Source organism: Schistocerca serialis, chromosome 4 (genome assembly GCF_023864345.2).
Source record: "Schistocerca serialis cubense isolate TAMUIC-IGC-003099 chromosome 4, iqSchSeri2.2, whole genome shotgun sequence".
In the NCBI taxonomy this organism is placed as follows: Eukaryota; Metazoa; Arthropoda; class Insecta; order Orthoptera; family Acrididae; genus Schistocerca; species Schistocerca serialis.
This window is the reverse complement of record NC_064641.1, coordinates 381,957,631-381,977,814: the sequence shown is the minus strand read 5'-3', so window position 1 is coordinate 381,977,814 and position 20,184 is coordinate 381,957,631. Positions and strand designations below refer to the sequence as shown.

Here is a 20,184-nt window from a genome sequence, read left to right as displayed (position 1 = left end):
CCTCAGAGCCTTTTTAAGGGGACCAAAAATGGCGTAATCACAGGGAGAGAGGTCCGGACTGTACGGAGGATGGCCGAGAACCTCCCATTTGAATTTCTGCAGGGGCGCCGCGACTGTGTTGGCTGTATGAGGCTTTGCATTGTCGTGGAGCAGAATGACCCCACGGGTGAGATTGCCTGGTCGTTTTGATTTGATAGTTTGGCGGAGGGTGGTCAAGGTTTGCGAGTAACGCTGGGCATTCACTGTTGTCCCATGCTGCAGGAAGTGAATCAGAAGGGGGCCATCTTGGTCAAAGAAGAACGCCAGCGTAGAGGCAAACGATTCACCTCGGACGACGACGTCCAGCTGTAAGTGCGGAACTGATTAACATCGCAGCCCCGGGAATTTTATGAGATAGCCATACACCACCTTGTGCCACAGGGGGACCAGTGTCTCAACAGCCAGAAAAAATTATTCTAACATACGTGTATTGGCCTCTGTTCGTTTCTTTTTGAACGTCCCTTATATTACAAAGCTTTGTGAACCATGGAAGAATCAAAGGTCGTACGAGAAGGAAAACAGCGTGTGTGGTGTTTGATTACCAGAGTAGCGCATTCGGGATTTTTGTTTAGAGATTAATACGCGGAACTTCGAAAGAGGGCGCATATGGGGAGAGCGACACACGGTTTAATACAAACTACGAACGGTCACTCAAAAGCGGTGCACCGCGTCACATACATCACCAACCCATAGATCGTAGATAGGTTACAGCCGACAAAAGCTACAACATTTAACTGCGTAGGCGGTAGCTTTTACACGCGAATAGTAGCTATCGACCCCACAGAGGAGCACGCAGCCGGATGCTGTTTCCGCGCGCCTGCGCCTGTTCTCTTATATAAGCAATGAAACGTAAAAGCGATGAAATGTAAAAGCAATGAAATATGAAAGCGATCGGATGTTACGGCGTGTTTTCACAATGCTGCGGGCTGGACATCGCGGGGCACAGTATACCAGCGGGAGCGGACCAGCGGTCAACAACGGGTCGTCCAATAACGCATGACAAATAACCAAACAAGCGGCCAGAAAACAATGCTCGATGGCGCTCCCGACGACCAGGACTTTTACAAAAATGAAATGGAATCAACATTTTATTGTCAAACGCAAATGTGAATTCAGATTGTTCTGTAAAAAAAAAACTGAACTCCCTACCATCGGTGTGCTCAAGTGTATGTACAATGTAGGCAAATCAGAAAAAAACTGCTATGATTTAAGACACAAAGAAACTTGATGCTTGTATAACTTACAGTATTTGATCACTTACGGTACTTTCTGGCAATACAGCTCCTTCTTATGTAATTTGTATTTCACTGACATTCCATATACAAGATCCGAAGTTTTCTTCAACTAGGAATGTGAGAAACTGAACGCAAAGTAAGTTCTAGAATGTGTACCAACTAGGACATCAAACGTATCCAACTCATACATTTTTAACTTTCAGTCAGCAGAGCAAGGGATGGGGGGGGGGGGGGGGGTGCATAAAGGTGAAAATCAATCCTATATTTCATTTCACATCTATTAATATAAAAGGCTATCACTAAAAAGATCTGAATGTTAGAGACTGGAAGCAATACGTATAACATAATAAGGACAAAGCGACTACTTCCAGATAATGTGTCCAAATACACAAGATTGGACAACCAGCTTCCTAATGCGAATCCGATCGCGTGTGCAACAACAACAGACTAAAATTTGTCGCAATGAATCTACGTTTACACGCCAAACGGTTATCAAAAGAATCAAAAGACTTTTTTGCAAAGAAAATTTCATCCACTGGCCCTTTGAATGTGTCCACCTGAAACAGCGTATATTACGTGTGTGGAAAGGCAGTTGTATTTCTTTTTCTGTATCTGAACAGTTTATGCGTAGTGTAATGAAAGGTCCGTTGCTGAGTGTATTTGGGGAAAGTCCAAAATGAGATGCAAAGATAACAGTTTTCTTTTGCATAGGCATTCATTATTATATTTCTGAAAAAAAATTATTCATTGAAACTAACACGAACTAAATTGGAAAATAATAATATATTCTGTCAATGTAATTTAATGTACAAAACTGTTTCCAGAAGCCAAAAACCTTTCAGTTACTATACCACGTCTGTGCACCGAGGTTCCAAGGCGCCACGCGAGAATCCATATCAAGGAGATTTTTGTGTAGAGGTTATATGTGGCAGGAGTAATATTACAACTGGGCAGACATGTAGCTTTGCCAGTACACGTTACGGTTTTCTGAGATATGATAGCGGTCTCAATGTAGTGCAAGAAATCACGTTCCAGCAATGAAGTCTCTATTGTTATGTGAGTACATTCACAGCACTACCATGAAATCTCTTACAAGTGGATCAAAAAATGGTTCAAATGGCTCTGAGCACTATGGGACTTAACATCTATGGTCATCAGTCCCCTAGAACTTAGAACTACTTAAACCTAACTAACCTAAGGACAACACACAACGCCCAGCCATCACGAGGCAGAAAAAATACCTGACCCCGCCGGGAATCGAACCCGGGAACCCGGGCGCGGGAAGCGAGAACGCTACCGCACGACCACGAGATGCGGGCTACAAGTGGATCATCAGACATGTTAATCGCGGGTTGTAATGAGTCTCAAGTGTGTTGTAGAGGGGCCCGTCCTGAGTTCTAGCTTAACGGCCTTTTAGGCGTCGGCGCGTAGTTTCCGAGACAATCAAAGTTGAAATTTTGTGCTTACCTCCTAAACTTGTAACTTTAGATACGTTTTGGTCAGTGAGCTGAGTGCAGAGGCTAAGACCCTTGGTGGTCCGGTTTCAAATTCTAACTGTCAATTTTTTTCCAATTTTATCGTACAAATTATCACTAAATAGTATATATTATGCAAAATTATTCGGAAACTCATTTCCGCCATAGGAAATTCATTAATAAATCAATAATTACGACAAACTTTCTTCCTATGTGTATTCAGTTTGTGGTTCGTAGTTAAAATTTCAAATATTTGGACAAGGTTCGTTTCCTGCGTTACTTAGACGTGACCTTGCCTCCTGTCCCCTCTCTCTCACGGATCGTTAAGGAATTCACACGCCCTGAAAACAGCCAGCTGGCATTTTTCGCCAGTATCAGTTGTTTGCAAGTCGCCTCAGTGAAGTGTGTGTCATAACAATACAGTGCAATCGGAGAAGCAAGCGCTTCTACGGAAGAACAGCCAGTGAAAAATCCTTCAGAAGTAGAAGCGTGTGGTGAGAAATAGAAGGATAAACTCGCTAACGCCATCAGATACAACGAAAGATTGCTCCACGATTTGAATCTTCTTACAAATAAACCATCAAAAACATGATTTCCGATACTTTCATTCCAACTGGAGACGCAATCTCCAGCGTAGTAGAGGATCTATTGGTTGAAAGGCGAAACATCATTGTGAATGATTTATTAGGCGTAATTTATCCTGTAACAAACGGAATAAATAAGTTTTCTGTAATTACTGATTTATTAGCGTCTATTTTTCAATAATTTTGCATCCCATGTAATATTTAATGATATTCTGTGTGATGAAATTGAAAAAAGTTCCCTGGCAGGATTTGAATCCCAAGCATTAGCTTCGTAGCCGTGTACTTTCGCCACTGCACTAACCTCGCTGGCCGAAATGTGACTAACGTTACAGATATCGGACGCAAGCATGTAACTTCAACACGCATTTCCTCGGAAACGAGGGGCCATCGCATGAAAAGCCGCTAACCAGGTACTCAGGACGGCTCCCTATATAACATTTCTGAAAATTATGACGATCTCTGATTAACATGTCTGATGATCCCCATGTACGTTAAAATCATCCGCTACACGCGGTAAACATAACAGAATTTTCGGAATCCATAACAGAAATATCTTTCAAAGAATTGACATAGCTTTACCTTTTTACAATTGGCGTACTTCTAAAAAAAACCTACAAATACATTTACTTTGTCGTAAGACATACTTGAAACTATTCAAATTCGATAGTTTCGCGCACAAGAACTTTGATCACGAAAGCCAAGTTATAAAATTTAATTTCACAAGTAAATTCAAATTTGGATGCATTTGGTAAAGTCGTGAGAGTTCACGTTACCCATTTACCGCACGCATGTCGCAAGCACACGAATGCCACATTAGTCCATTACCTGCATGTTAGTGCTTATATATCCGCGTCGAAGTCGAGCTACGTTTCATATATGCTGCAGCAACACCCTCAAACAGAAATTTCTTGTTCGCCCCTTATACAAGCAGGCCAACATAACGCAGTTTTGCCTATATTGCCTCGCTTACTTCTATTAAATGGGCCGACAACTTTGTCCCGTTCATCCACTTAATTTATAAGCTTTTTGTGAAAAGTTTACCGGCAAATTTTAAGTCATTAAGTAAATGTTTCCCGTTCATCAAGAGCTCTCTAACGTCACTAAAATGTACATTAAAGGTGCATTCATACAACTATCATTGCAGGAAAATGTTAACGAGAAATCACGTACCAGCGAAAACAAAAAAGAAAAAAGAAAGAGTCACAGATTTTTCGTAGTTACATGTGAAATAAAAGTGTTCCCTTTGTCTTCGTAACACATTGCAACTGGTAAACGCACGGGAGGTACTGGTCATTTACATGCACGTACGGCTCCGCAAAGATGAACACAGCCTATACTGTATATCTAACTTCCAGATGCCGTGTGCTCGTGGTCTTACTGCTAACGGCCATGGCTCTTATAAGGAACAGTCAGTCGTGTCGGCGACAGCGAACACGTACAGTTCCCGGCGCCCGATCTTTCAATCCAGGTAATACGGGAGCGCAAGACACCGCGACAGATCACGCTAACACACCAGCCTCGCCCGCCCGCCATAGTCACGTGACCCAGCCAGTGCCTTGAAATGCGATCCGGCTCTGTAATTACGGGCATAAATAACACGGCACGCTGTGATAGCGCCGTGAATTTCCATAAGGCGCCACGGAACGGTGCGCCGATATTAAAATTCGGCGCCCGATATCGATACGGCTGCTCGGCAACGATGTAGCTCTTCGATAAAGAGTAACAGTCGACGCCCTCTGAAGTTCGATAAGTGAAAAACAGCAGCTGCGCAATTTTACAAGATGAGGACCTTCAGTCAGGCGGTACTCTTAAGCGATAGAATGTCCACAGAAAGTAATGAAACGCGTAAGTCATAAGTAAAGAATTGCATAAATATAACCACACCAGGGTTTAAGATAAAATTTTGCATGAAGCTCCTGGAAAGCTTTTAAACACGCCTCTGCTAGCAAGGGCGATAGTGACAACTAGAAAAACCTTAGCTGTTATAAAAACACCAACCCTTCAGTTTTGCTTTCTGTCTTTTTCTATATAAAAGCCATTAATTGGTAAGAAAATCAGGAGAGAATCCTCTCAGAATTAAAGAGAAGAAAAATTCTTACCGACAAACTAAAATCGAAAGAAGTCGAAATGAGCTAATAAGTGCATTGCGAGAAGGTTTCAATGAATTTGAAAATAAAATTTTGTCAACAGACCATACGAGACACTACGTAAGTTTGGTCTAGCGTAAATTTATTAAATGGGTCAAAATCATCTAATCAGTCTCCCAGTAATAGCACTGATAGCGAAATAAGAAACGGTAGAGAGAAGGCCGAAATACTGCACTGGGTCTCCTAAAATTGCTTCACTGCCAAAGATCGCAATACTGGCCCTTTTTACAAAACATTGCACGAACAACAATATGGTATATATTATGATAAACAGGGGATATTGGAATAAACAGTGGCGGGATGAAAAAAATGAACTAAAATCGCGTTGCAGAGCAAAGACTTCCATACCCGAAAAGATACTTTAACGGTTTAATAAATATTATGCGAAAAAGTTGTTGCTCCCTTTCTAGCGACAGTTTATCGTAGCTGGGTGGAACAATGAAAGTTTTCAAGCGACTAGAGAAAGGTGTCAGTCATTTACGCTTTCAGAAAGCGACATCGATGGATGTAATCAGTTTCGGAATCACTAAACACTTCACACGCTCATGCATTATGACGTGTCCTTAAAAAGAAACATGAGTTCCGCAAGAGAGATCCGGAGGACCGCAGATAATTGTGTGTAGGCTGATACCTTCTTCTTTGACTTCTGCAAGCCATTCGAAACAATTCCACACTATCGGTTAGGAAACAGCATACCAACTTACCGCATATCGAACTCGCTTCGTGACTGGCTCTTCCTGGAAGACAAACTCAACATGTTGTCCTCAAAGGGCTGAAACTGTCAGATGAAAAAGGAATTACGGGTGTACACGAAGAGAGTGTTAAAGAACCATTACTGTTTACGATATTTAGAACGAATATACAGAAGAAGTTGTGATGATACACTCTCCGAGAGTGGCAACTAATTACCGCCTCGTAATTATTAGGTTAATTACATTAACAAGCCTTTGGGATAGCAATGATATTAATGAATTTTGAGTATAATTTGTATTGGAGAGCAAATGAGTGATATCAGACAGTAATGATGCCTCGGTATAGAAATATGGTCCATAATTGTTGCTGTTCGTAATTGCAATAAATTCAAAAAATGGCTGGCTCTGAGCACTATGGGACTTAACAGCTGTGGTCATCAGTCCCCTAGAACTTAGAACTAATTAAACCTAACTAACCTAAGGACATCACACACATCTATGCCCGAGGCAGGATTCGAACCTGCGACCGTAGCAGTCGCGCGGTTCCGGACTGCGCGCCTAGAACCGCGAGACCACCGCGGCCGTCAATTCAAAAATTAGTCATTTACGTTATAAGCGTGCCCTTTGCGCCAAGTTTTAACGGTCTTTCGAGCATCAATACACCAAAGAAGTACCAGAGGAACGGTTCTGGCCGCTAGAAGTTTTCATGTGTTTGGCGATCTAACGCATCTAATCAGGTTGCCCAAAACTGTGGAAATGAGCAAAATTAAGTTGGCTATCAAACGTACTGCCCTCTGCGCAATCAGCCGTTTTTTTTTTTTTTTTTTTTTTCGAAATCCGAGGAGTTAAGCATCCCTCACTGCAACCCAACTTGTCAACATGTGTTAGCGTGGTTAGTACAATAAGTCTCCAAACCACATGGACCTACCGTTTAGGCGCCACGTTGAGACACCTTATTGTCAGTGGTACAAACATCTGAAGGGTCGATAAAGAAGTCCGTCAAGCGGAGAAACGGTTCATGATCTAACTGGTCGCTAGTTGCACATCATCCCCAATTACGATGTCAACTCGTAACTGCGATCGCATCCGGTACTCCGACTCTCCATGCAGCCGCTATGTAACTTGCCATGTTTTCAGGCCATGCGCCATCATTCGACAGTATCTCTCTCGTTTGCCCTCAATTACATGCTTATTTTTTAATTTTGTGTTACTGATTACTTAAGTGCATGGCACTTCTTGATTGACTGAGCGTTATGTATCTGTTCCAGTAACAACGTTTTCGTATCCAGGCATTTTTCCCACCAATTTTAGTGGCCTTTTGCCTTCATCAGTCTGTGAGCTTCACTGTAAATGCGCTTGTGGGTATTCACGAAAATGTACACATTTAAATGAGTCTGTAGTCGACCCTTATTTAAGCAGAGTTGTGCTGCTCCCTTCCATCCTTAATCTATCGCCTCGCCTGATCCACTCTACTGGTACTATGAGGACAAGGATGAATCTCGCCTGTAGTAGGAGATGAAATGGATGCTTTAGCACGATCAGGGCAGGGAGTGAGACACTAGGTGCTTGTTTCCAAGCCATGCAGCTGGGAAAACGGTTGCACTTTTACACACAGTGAAAGATGAATTACTCGTTCGACGAATTCTCGAATTCTGCTCTTCAGCATTGGACCCTTATCAAATGGTTCAAATGGCTCTGGGCACTATGGGACTCAACTGCTGAGGTCGTAAGTCCCCTAGAACTTAGAACTACTTAAACCTAACTAACCTAAGGACAACACACACATCCATGCCCGAGGCAGGATTCGAACCTGCGACCGCAGCAGTCGCGCGGTTCCAGACTGTAGCGCCAGAACCGCTCGGCCACCAGCGGCCGGCGGACCCTTATCATGTATGATCAACAACAATAGAGTGAAATACACAAGACCACAATACAAACGTGCAACACGGGTTCTTTTTGTGAGGGGGAGTGTGTTATGGAGATGATCAATTAATATCAGTGGAGGCGCTACAGGGGACGAGTTGTGTGTCACGGAGAGTATTATTGTCACGGCACCATTAGGAGAGCGTTCAAAGAAAACAACGGCACAATTTTACTTTCTACAACAGACATCTCGAGAAACGACCACGAGGGGAAAATCACAGATATCAGAGCTCCTATGGTGGTTAACCGACTGTCATACTTCCCGCGCATCATTCGCAAATGTAAATGACAGTGGTAGCACACACAGTAATGAGGATTGCAGAGTATACATGTAAATGTATTTAGAGTGGATATCCACTCACCTTCACATCGATAAAATTGCGTTTTGTCAGATAGGTGTAATCATTACGGACAAGGGACATTAATGTTCACTAATGCATTGCACATACCGTGATGTCTACGCTGACACGTTCAACCCCGATCTAAATGCCTGGAAAACTGTTTACAAGCTGACGTGTACTGTCGAACTGCGCTAGAAAAATGGCGTTAACCCGCTTGCGGAGTTAGCAGATACGATGTATCCTGTCAAATGCCCAAGTAGGACACATTCAAAGCACGACCTGTTCGCATGATTCTTCAAATGATTTAGGGAAACGAGAAATGGTACCGGAAAAAACGAACGAAGGCGACATACCTATACACATTCCTAACTTGGAAGATGCAGTGCATGCTCACATGAATGAGACGTCAATCAGTACCCGACCAGTTTAAAGTGAAATGAGTGTTGCACTTAGGTCTTTGTCTAAAGTAAAACGGAAACGGCAGCGGCAGTCTTAACATTCACAGACTGTACGAACTTCGTAACTCCTGTTCCCTTCGGACGTCGCGTCATGTTGACGCTACAACACTTTGTAGTTCATCCTCATTTTCCCATGTATATACTTTTCTGAAATTGAGACCGTTTGATCACAGATGGACTGCGTGCCTTTCAGCAACTCCTTTCATATTGTCAGCTTATGCTTAATATATTGCTGAAAAATGCACCCACAACTTTAAGTGAGTCCTGTTGCACTGCTAGGGATCAGAAATTATTAATCTGAAATAGTACCAGTTTTGAAATAACCACAACTATGACAAAACATTAAACATATCCCCATCTCAAGCTAAAGAACAAACAAACAATGAGAAAATGACGAATACCGACTGATATAATTTTGAGAACATACAGTCACACAACTAGCTATATATTTTCCCAAGTATAAATAATATTTACAAACAAATTAGTTGTTAATGCCCAAACTGAGGAGATACTATTCATCCAAATCGCTAGTCAGTGCACACATTGTATACAGGCATGCACTCGTCACGCACAAACTGACAGCAGACTGTGATAAAACCCTTGCTATACATTAAACTCAAATATTTTCCCATTTGTCTCCGCAAAAATCTAACTCAGCATCACTCCACAATGAATGAAATTCTGATCTCAGGAAGATGCGAAAAGCTAAATACTATGCATCAGAGAACTTATGATAGCATTTTCTACATGTTAAGTGTAATGCGAGTGCGAGAAATATTATTAATTTGTATTACTTTTATAAACCTCATTCCTTCTGTTAACTAACTAATCTTCTTCAGTACTGGAGTCGTCTTCTTTAAATGGCTTTCTAAATATGTTTCTATCAGTTATCTCTTTGACCCCTCGGTAATACTTTTGTATAGTTTTGTTCTTTGATACAAATTAAAAATTTAGTTTTAGCTTTTAACTATTGTTCCTAACAAGTTAAGTCTGGTTCTCTTCCATTATTTTTAGACAGGAAAGTTAGTGCAATGTATACTAATATTTTTAATGTGTATAATGATTGCAGATATACTCACCAAAAAAGTTTTTTTCAATGATCCTAAACATCATTTTATATGACTGCTCTTATGGTACTTTTTTGCAATTCGGAAAATATGTCATTATTTTGTGTATTTGCTCGCAAAATATTAAACAGCTAATAACTAATTGAAAGTACGAATCTCACACAGTTTTATTTCAATTGCTGCTTTACACTGACGAAAGGGTGTAGTACGCTGATGACATTCAGATACCAAATTGAACTTAATTTAATCCTTAGAAGTTTTGTGTTTGTTACAAAAAAGTATGAAATTATCATCTACATTTAATTTTGCACCATTATTTTTCTGTCTTTAAGCTAAAGCTGATGGTGTTTGTTACCTTTAAGATCAATATCAGGGTGTAGCATGTTGATAAATTATGAACATTACTGACAGTTTCAATACCTTTCAATACCATGACTTCTTCAGTTTTATCTTTGATTACAATGTTACTGCCATCAGCAAAGAATTTTAACCCATGTCACCAATGTCTAGAAAGACACTCATATTTATCAGAAACAATAGTCGTCTAAGAAGATATCATCTGGAATACTCTATTTTTTTAAACCAATGACAGCAGGGAGCCAGTACCGCAATTTCCCTACATTACTTTCCTTTAGCAGATAGTAGACACTTCTGCTTCCAATATGCCTTAAATTTATCAGAGTTCAAATATTTATTTACTTTCAGTTAAGCAAGTTACAGTGCTGTACGTACCTTTCGTCAGTGTACAGACTGGCACTTGATATATGCAAACTGGTTTTTAATTCTTTTGTTCTATTTAGCAGACTTCATGTTCTGTAGCGGATAACACCTGCATTTTACTTACTGCATATTGTTCTGTACAGAAGCTACAGTGAGAATTTTCTCAGCAGAAACGGAAAAATATAAAGTCCTGTAATACGTTAGTTCCTCTGGATCATTCCTTGGCTTATCCCTGTTCCTTAGCTGCAACTCTTTCTATTTCTATTTACTTTTCCCTGTGTAATGACCAGGTTGCTTTGTGTTTATTTGGTACATTTAATACTGTCATTTGACGACTTTTTAGCATTGGTTAGTATCTTCCCATCTCGCTGCATTTTTTTTTTTGTTAAAAGAATTAAAAGTTTAGGAATTCTGATTTATACTACCTTTCGGTAAAACTAACACCTTTATATATTGTGAAGAACTTTAAATGCCTACAGTTATCCGTTTGGTTATTGACTACTCCTACTGATGTGGATTTTTCTGGAAATGTCAGTTCAAAATTCATTTCAATTTTGTTGAGGATTTTGAAAATTGTTCTCCTACCTATTCTCTTCCCACACTACCTACGCCAACACTTAACCAATAATTTTTAAAAATCGTGTATTTCATGTTTTGTAAGAGGTCTTTCATGAACCTGTAGTCTGACGGCCTTTACAAATCGGTTTTTACTCTTATTAATTGGATGAAATTATTGGCCTGTACAAAATCTCTTATAGATACACCACTGTGTTCCCTCTATGATTACAAGCAAATTACTAATTACTGACAGTTAGTGTATCAGTTACACTTGTTGCAACACTGACTAACTGTGACGAGCTACAACTATGATCTTTGTGTCGTTATACATACCTACATTACATTTTTTAGGACAAACCTCAACTTAAAACATAACAAAAATCAATCGCAATATGTCTGATCGCTTTCTGATATTCTGAATTGTTTACAACCACAAACAGTGGCAAAATGCAAGAAATATGTAATAATAGTCACTGCTGCACCACTGCATAAAAATCAGTACTTTATTACAAAATCAATAGTTTATTACAATAACAACTTAAAAATTAACAGCTATATTGAAAATAAATGACACACCACGTCAATAAAGAGCGTAAGCTGGCGTGCTAGCAAAACACTGTAGGATACCATATGGACAGCTGGCATTTATTTTTACAAGGTACATTTGTAATTTTGCACAGCTCACAATACACAATATACAACAAAAATTTATCCCAAAATTATAATTTTTACATACAAATGTTTTTTTATTCTTGTAAAAATAAACAATTAATTATTATACATATCAAGTTCATATGATACAAAGGCTGTTTGTAAGAAATTTAAATCTTACACTAATTATCATTTTTGCATGGTAATTCACTGATTATTGCTTCAGAGTTGTGAAAGTATATATTACTGGTTATATGTAATGATGATGTTCTGTGTTGTTGATTAATTAATTAGTTACATATGTGGATATCATTTAAACAATTTTTTATTGAAATGATAAGGAACTTGTGAGTTCACATGGTATGCATACACGATTACTTTCAGTGAATGGCTATGTGCTGGTCAATTATATGTTGCTCAATGGCACACTACCCTAAATTTAACATTAATGAACAAAATATTCCTCAGTTCTACTCATACAACTTAAGCTAAAATTGGGTTTTATAGCCTACCAGTTTTTAAATAAAAGTTTGTCTACATAACAGCAATTGACGAAAAGAACTGATGTCCGTTTAGATTTGAAGCTTATCAGACACACTTTGTTATTGTAAAAATGGTAAATGGTTGTTTATACACATTCAGTTCCTTTCTGAGATATGGGTGTAATAAAGAGCAATAGAGGTCATTTTTTCATCTAGTGTTGTATTTTTCTCAAATTGTGATGGATTATTTATGATGAATTTCATTAGAGAATATATATATATATATATATATATATATATATATATATTGATTGTGAAAGTGCAAAGCAAACAATGGAAAATCCAACATGGAATGTGATGACATGAAAAGGATAGTTGCTACTCACCACATAGCATAGATGCTGAGTCACAGATAGAGACAACAAAAAGACTGTCACAAATTAACCTTTCAACCCACAGGCCCTTCATCAGAAATAGGCAAAACACACACATACACACACACACACACACACACACACACACACACACACACACACAGACACAACTTGCACACACTTGCTTGCTGTCTCTGGCTGCTGAGGCCCAACTGCCAGTGTGTGAGTTGCATTTGCATGTGCATGAGCGTGTGCGTGTGTGTGTGTGAGTGTGTGTGTGTGTGTGTGTGTGATGTCTATTTCTGACGAAAGGCTTGTTGGCTGAAATCTCACTTTCTGACAGCGTTTTTGTTGTGCCTATCTGCAACTCAGCATCTCCGCTCTTGTGAAAGTGCAGTTCAAAGTGATGAGTGAATCCAAAAATTATTTCATGAGACATTATTGGGTGGAAATATACAAACTATGTCATGAGGTTAATTCATTCGTTTCCAAGATTACCAGTTATAGGAAGAGCAGATGTAACAGAAATAATTGTTCGAACAGCTCAGTGTTATGTTTCTTCTACTTCAAGTTTTCATCAGTATGCAAATACTAAAATATGAACTATTCCACCTTAATTAATGTCTCATGTTCATGTGTTACATCAATTGTTGGAATATTCTGTCTCTGGCATGGAACTGTATATAGTGTAATTTCTCAGAATTAAAGCTTGTTTTCAGACAACCACTTTATATCTCTTTAAAACATATAATTAACAATTTTTCTGTTGCTTTCCTCTAATGAGATTTATTATAACTCTAATATCATCTGCTAAAATTTATAATTCTGAGAAAGGAATGTGAAGTAGAATGTAATGCACATATACAGAGAATAGAAGTGGAAACTGTATGTTAATTATTTAACTGTTTTTATCACCTTTCTTACAAAGAGGTTTTAAAATGGCACATTTAATATATATGAAAACATTCCCTTTACCAGTAACATATTACTTTATTTCTAAGAACATTTCTTTTTAAATTAGAACAAGTCTTCAGGACTCTGTCTGAAATTCCACCAACATCAACAGACATTTCCTTTTTTAGCATCTTTACAATTCTCATAATTTCAATTAATAATGATGGCACTATTTCTAGTTGATTTAAGGTTTTGTGGAATGATGTTTATAATATATTCTTTTGTTTCTTCAACTAAACCATCTAATCCTATCACTGATGCTACGTTTTAACTGCTTCAGCCTGAGCACTATCCACAAGAATGTTATGAAACAAGATTCTGTAATTTTGCTACACGTGAGACGGAAAAATCACTACTGAAATCAGTTTGAAACAGGCAAATAAATAAGAGTTCATTTTTCCTGTCAGAATCTTTTAAGAAATGTATATTTACATCTCCACAAACTACTAATCCTTTCTTCTTGTCTGACAGGTAGCTCAATGGCACTTCTATGCAGCTTATAAATAGCTGGAAGTTACCTCATGGACATCTAGAGACCGTTACAGTTACTGGAGGTATTCTGGAGTAACAACTCACAAGGAAATGCTTCTAGTTTGTTTCAGCTATGGTTAGCCAGTGCATCTTCCCCCACCAAGTACAGTCAACACTGAAAAGCTCAAGCTGTTTCTTGTACGAAGCGCCCATTTGTCTCAATTTCCGTTAGCATTTTATTAGAAGTATATTTTTTATCTTATTATACAGAGATGGGTACACGTTAAACGATCACCAGGCTGTATAATATCCGCAGAAATAGTGTTGGCGTTTTGTTAAACTGCATAATAATTACTTTTATCAAGCAAACAGATAATCTGTTCACGACAGAAACCATCATTCGAAGCAAAAAAGTCTAGTAAACATGGGCTCTAAAACGCATAATTTGAAAGCCATGAGTAGTTCTTATCTCCGATACTGTGGAACAAATCTCTTCTGCTGCAAGCTCGTTGCTTTCCATATTTTGAGACGTGGTAGTGTGGACCAAAACAAGGAAAAAATGTCTAATTGAAATGATATGTAAAGTGCATACCTTAAAAGCTATGAGCACTTGTCCGCCTTGGCTACTGTGCAACCCATGTCTTCTACTGAACGTGTGTTCATAGCTCTCAATAAGTAATTTTGAGCCCATGTTTACTAGATAACATTTTCTTGTTTTAGACACACTATCTCCTCCCTAAATATTGAAAGCAAAGAGCTTGCCACCCTGTGACAGCACCAACACTTTCCACGAGACGTCTAGAATTCCTGAAATGCGCCTGCGTTACACGTTATTAGCAGTTTGAGAACTGAAAAGAGTGGCATATTTTCATGAGTAACAAATGTTAAGCCTCTTCACGGTTACATCTGTGCTGGCACGAGACTCGAACCCGGACGTGGCCTTTCGCGGTCTATGCTCTTACGGACTCTTCGCTCGCTTCACAGCTTCTGCGAATAAATCTTTAATAATCAGCCGTACATCTGCACACAGTGCACACAGTGTAACTACAGCCAAACAACAACGACAAATGTAACTAAGGTCATAATGCGATCCACTGCACAGCAAATTTTAAATGATTGCTGACAGTTCAGAATACCTCCGAAATGGCAGTTAACACGTAGCCGTGATTCTGCAGCCGGCAGCATCGTGCACACTTGACCCGGGAAGGGGAATGCAGTGTGCTGTAATATGCACGGCGCAGAAAGCTGCCGCCTAATGGAACGGCCGGTAACCGCATTTGGCGTACCAGCAGAAGCAGCCGCTCAGTGATTAGGTTAACTGGCCGGGTGGCCGGCATCAAGTGGCCGAGCGACGGCAAAACCCTGCCGCTACTGGCCTCTGTGCCACCATCCACGAGCCGCACTGCAACTCGGAGATGCTGGTTGTGGATCGGAACGAAATGCTCATCAAGTTGACTTTCCTTCCAACCATGAAACCTTACATCGATAAGGCTCAGTAAGAACAGGCAATGTACTCTGTTTTAAGAGGCATTTTCTTCGATTTCAAGCTTTGTTTGCAAAACGCTGCTCATTCTTGTAGAATACGCGAAACAGGATGAAAGGACATAAACGTGGGTCATTTCTGTCTCCGATTATGTAATTACGGTTGAAAACATGCTCTGCAATAGTAAAAATGAGGGAATCCATATTCTAGAAGTATCCGGAAGGACTGAGTAAAGCAAAGACTTTTTAATCAATGTGTATTTCAATGACATTTAATAGATGCCTCAAACTATTTCTTCAGATATTCCTCCTTCCTAGGACCAGAGTTACAAGAACGTCTGTTCTCCTGAAAGAAATTATCAACATAAAAACTACACAAAACTTATTTTTACCAACAAAGCTGTTTTTGCTCTTACCCCCTCTCTAAATCTTCATCTGTAGAAATAGTTTGCTGGCCAAGTGACATATTATGGCTCCTTCCAGAAGGTAAACATAACCTCTAAACGAAATACACTGATTGGATACTAACATCGTCGTTTTTGGCGCGGGAGAGTATCGTGCTGAAGGAAAGTCGTCCAAATCTCACAATATGAAGCATAAGATGCCCATGTTTTCATAAAAGCAGGGTGATCAACAATACACGCAATTCGGTGCATCAGCTGACTTTTTCAGATAATGACTTTTGACTATTTACAAATCACGTGTGACGCTACCCATTCATACTTGTGACATTCTGAGGGCATTCAGGTACCTGAACGCAGTAAAACACGGCACAATTTTTCAGTACGTGAAGCTTGCTGCCTTCAATATTATCTCAGGGCATACGAATTTAAAGCCAAATAGCACGTTACACCGAAATCAAACTAGCCGCATAGCTACCAGAGAATATAGATGCATAAATTACCAAAAACTGTAATAAATTCAAGTAATGAAAAAACTGTACCGAATAACTAACACACACCGTTGGGTGGCTTGCGGAGTATCAATGTAGAATGAACAACATATTACACAAACATCAGAACAAGTTTTCTTTTGATCGTCTGCTAAGTTACACGACGAAGACACAGAAAATAATGTACAGCATTTTACACGGAAATCTGCGCGGAATTATATGATTTCTTTCGCGAAAATATATATGGACAAACGGCACACTTCATTCGACAGTAAATGACAAAAAAAACTTTTTTGCCCTCTTTGACAATACACGATGAAATACTTTTTGTGTGTTATACATGGCTTCATATAAACCTTCAGACAGATGTAAAGTTAAAGTGGCATGATAACCAAAGTCAGTACCGAAAGACGAATGCGCTTCTCTCCGTACATACGTACTTTTCAAAAAGGAAGTTTAGTTCTGTGACTTACCTTCCAGTAGAATATTAAGCAGAGTGACGCTGAGTTCAAAGCGCCCAATCGTTTTCGTTGTAACGATACTCATTTTATCAGTTTTTTCCTTTGCGATTAGGCGCATAAGTAATTCACATTATTCCATACGAATAGACTTATGACAGCTGGTATTTAATATTATTCTCTCAAAATAAGCTCAGGACATGGAACTACCTAAAATATTCAGTCGGAGCCATATGTGGTTACCGGTTCACACTTGACACAGTACTTTGAAGACCAATACATCTCTCATTAAATACTAGTGAATCTGTGCACCTCAGCCATTTATATTGCAACTGCATTTAAAAATGTTGTTAAGTTTCGTCAACGAAACAAATGCCCTATCAATATAATACAGTTGTATAATCAGACTACGGAGGGAGAGATGAGTGATATGAAATTACTTACCTGCCACCATACCACGAGTTCCTTGCTTGAAAATCTTCTATGATTAACACTGAATATCTTCGATAAGGATAGAAGCTGAAGCAATCAATTAAAATTTGTGTTACGGCCGAGAGACTCATATGCCTAAAGTAAAACGTAATTCCATCACATCAATAGTTCACCTGCATCTGATGTACAGGCAAGATTTCCCCATTATGTACAAAGCTGGAAGGATGTCCTTGGCAATAATGAAGATTTAAAAAGGGAAAAATCAAGATGGGCTGAGGTGTGAATTGAAGTCTGTGTCAGGGAGGGCATTGGGCTAGGGTACTCCGTGCAGCTGTGTTAGCCACAATGCCAGGGTGATGTAGTGGATAGCACATCGGGTTCATGTTCCACCCTTGGCACAAATTTTAATTCATTACTTCAGCTTCTATCCTTATCAAAGATATAGTTGAGACTCAATGAGTCTCCAGAGAAATGTAATTACATCAGATTAACACTGAATAAAAAGCGAAATTCTGTCGGTTGATGAACTTACCAACCATTTTATCTAATAGTTCGTACTGTGTTACACATATCTTGCATCAATTTCAGCGATTGTGTACTGACATAACAGGTCGTTTTGTGATATAAGAACGACGAGTATTTCTTTATCATTGTCTCGCCGCAATCGTCATCAGATATCCTCCTTTCGAGCGAGGAGTTCTGTTGTGTAGCTGTTTCTTTTACTCTATTGGTTCTCCTCTTGACGTAAATAATTTACTTTTTATGTCCAGGTTTTACACTCTGTGTCTCGCTGATATTTTTCTAAGTGTCTTTCTAGTATCTACCATCTAGCTTTCCCAAACTTTTAGTTAGCACGGAACAGCTTCGAGATTTCGTCCAGGCTTATCATCCTCATGAAGGCTCCTAGTGACAGCTGTGGTCTGTAGCGAGAGACATCCTGCGAACCAAAGAGACACGGAGATAGAGAGCAGAGGGACTGACCTGTAACGGCGTCGACCTGCGTGGCGGCGGCAGCGGCGGACGTGATAGCACGAGTTGAAGGGGCTGCGGCTGCTACGGCCCCCGGGGCCTGAACAGCGGTGACGGCGGCAATGGCGGCGGAGGTTGCAGCCACGGGCTGGGGGCGGCGCGTGCTCACCAGGAACACGCTGCCCGCCGCCCCCGCCTCGGTCCCACCCGTGCCCACCAGCTCGCCCACACCGTCGCTGCCAACTCCTGCAACATCACCAAACAAATCATCAATACAATCCCGACGTAAAACAGAGAGACAAAAGCGCTGGAGATAAAAGAAAAGATAAGATCCTTAAGTAGATACCCGTCCTCACACGGGACGTGTTTTTAATCGCACAGGACGCTGGACGTAGTTTCTGCCGTGGTTGCTGCACGCTCTGAAACGACCTGCTGCACTTAACACAACTTACCACTCGTCATGATATGCGACCACTACGCTCACCAGCGGCAGTTGTCGGCTGCATCTTGGCGCAAATGACACACAGTATGTTTACAAAAAGTAGACGAGCGTAAAGTAATAGCGTTAAGAAACTTGCTGGCAGATTAAAACTGAGTGCCGGACCGAGACTCGAACTCGGGACCTTTGCCTTTCGCGGGCAAATGTCCCGAGTTCGAGTCTAGTTCCGGCACACAGTTTTAAACTGCCAGGAAGTTTCATATCAGCGCACACTCCGCTGCAGAGTGAAAATCTCATTCTGGATCTATCCACAATGTTCCTCAAACCAATCACGAACGACTGTTCAAATGGCTCTGAGCACTATGGGACTTAACTTCTGAGGTCATCAATCCCCTAGAACTTAGAACCACTTAAACCTAACTAACCTAAGGACATCACACACATCCATGCCCGAGGCAGGATTCGAACCTGCGACCGTAGCGGTCGCGCGGCTCCAGACAGTAGCGCCTAGAACCGCTCGGCCACCCTGGCCGGCGAGCGAACGACTGTGGGCCAATGACATGGCACATTTTATCCATAAAAATTCCATTGCTGTTTGGGAACATGAAGTCCATGAATGACTGCAGATAACCATCCGCAGTTAGGGACCAAGTACATCCTGTGTAAACACAACCCACGCCATTATGGAGCCACCACCAACTTGCACAGTGCCTTGTTGACAACTTAGGTCCATGGCTTCGAGGAGTCCGCGCCACACTCGAACCCTACGATCAGCTCTTACCAACTGAAATCTGGACTCATCTGAGCAGGCCGCGGTTTGCACTCATCTGAGGTCCAACCGATACCAGCCGATATGGTCCATAGACCAGGAGAGGCGCCGCAGGCGACGTCATGCCGTTAGCAGAGGCTCTCGCGTCGGTCGTCTGCTGCAATAACCCATTAACGCCAAATTTCGCCGCACTGCTCTAACGGAGTCGTTCGTCGTACGTCCCACATTAATTTCTGCGGTTATTTCACGCAGTGCTGCTTGTCTGTTACCACAGACAACTCTACGCAAACGCCGCTGCTCTCTGTCGGTAATTGTACGCTGTCGGCCACTGCGATGTCCGTGGTGAGAGGTAACGCCTGAAACTTGATATTCTCGGCACACACTTGCACTGTGTATCTCGGAATACTGATTCCCGAACAATGTTCTAAATGGAGTGTCCCATGTTCCTAGCGCCAACTGAAATTCCGCGTTAAACGTCTGTTAACTCCCGTCATGCGGCGATAATCACGTCGGTAACCTTTTCACATGAGTCACCTGAGTACAAATGACAGCTCCAACAGTGTAACTCTCTT

General features: G+C 40.6%; 1 protein-coding gene across 1 annotated transcript in view; it reads right to left on the bottom strand.

Annotated features, from left to right (window-relative positions):
• Nucleotides 1–20,184, bottom strand: part of LOC126474866 (calmodulin-binding transcription activator 1) — a 1,815,894-nt gene that overhangs the window by 908,289 nt on the left and 887,421 nt on the right. The window contains exon 4 of the mRNA XM_050102346.1: nt 18,417–18,650. Within this exon, the coding sequence (XP_049958303.1) occupies nt 18,417–18,650 (234 nt within the window). The remainder of the gene's footprint in view (nt 1–18,416; nt 18,651–20,184) is intronic.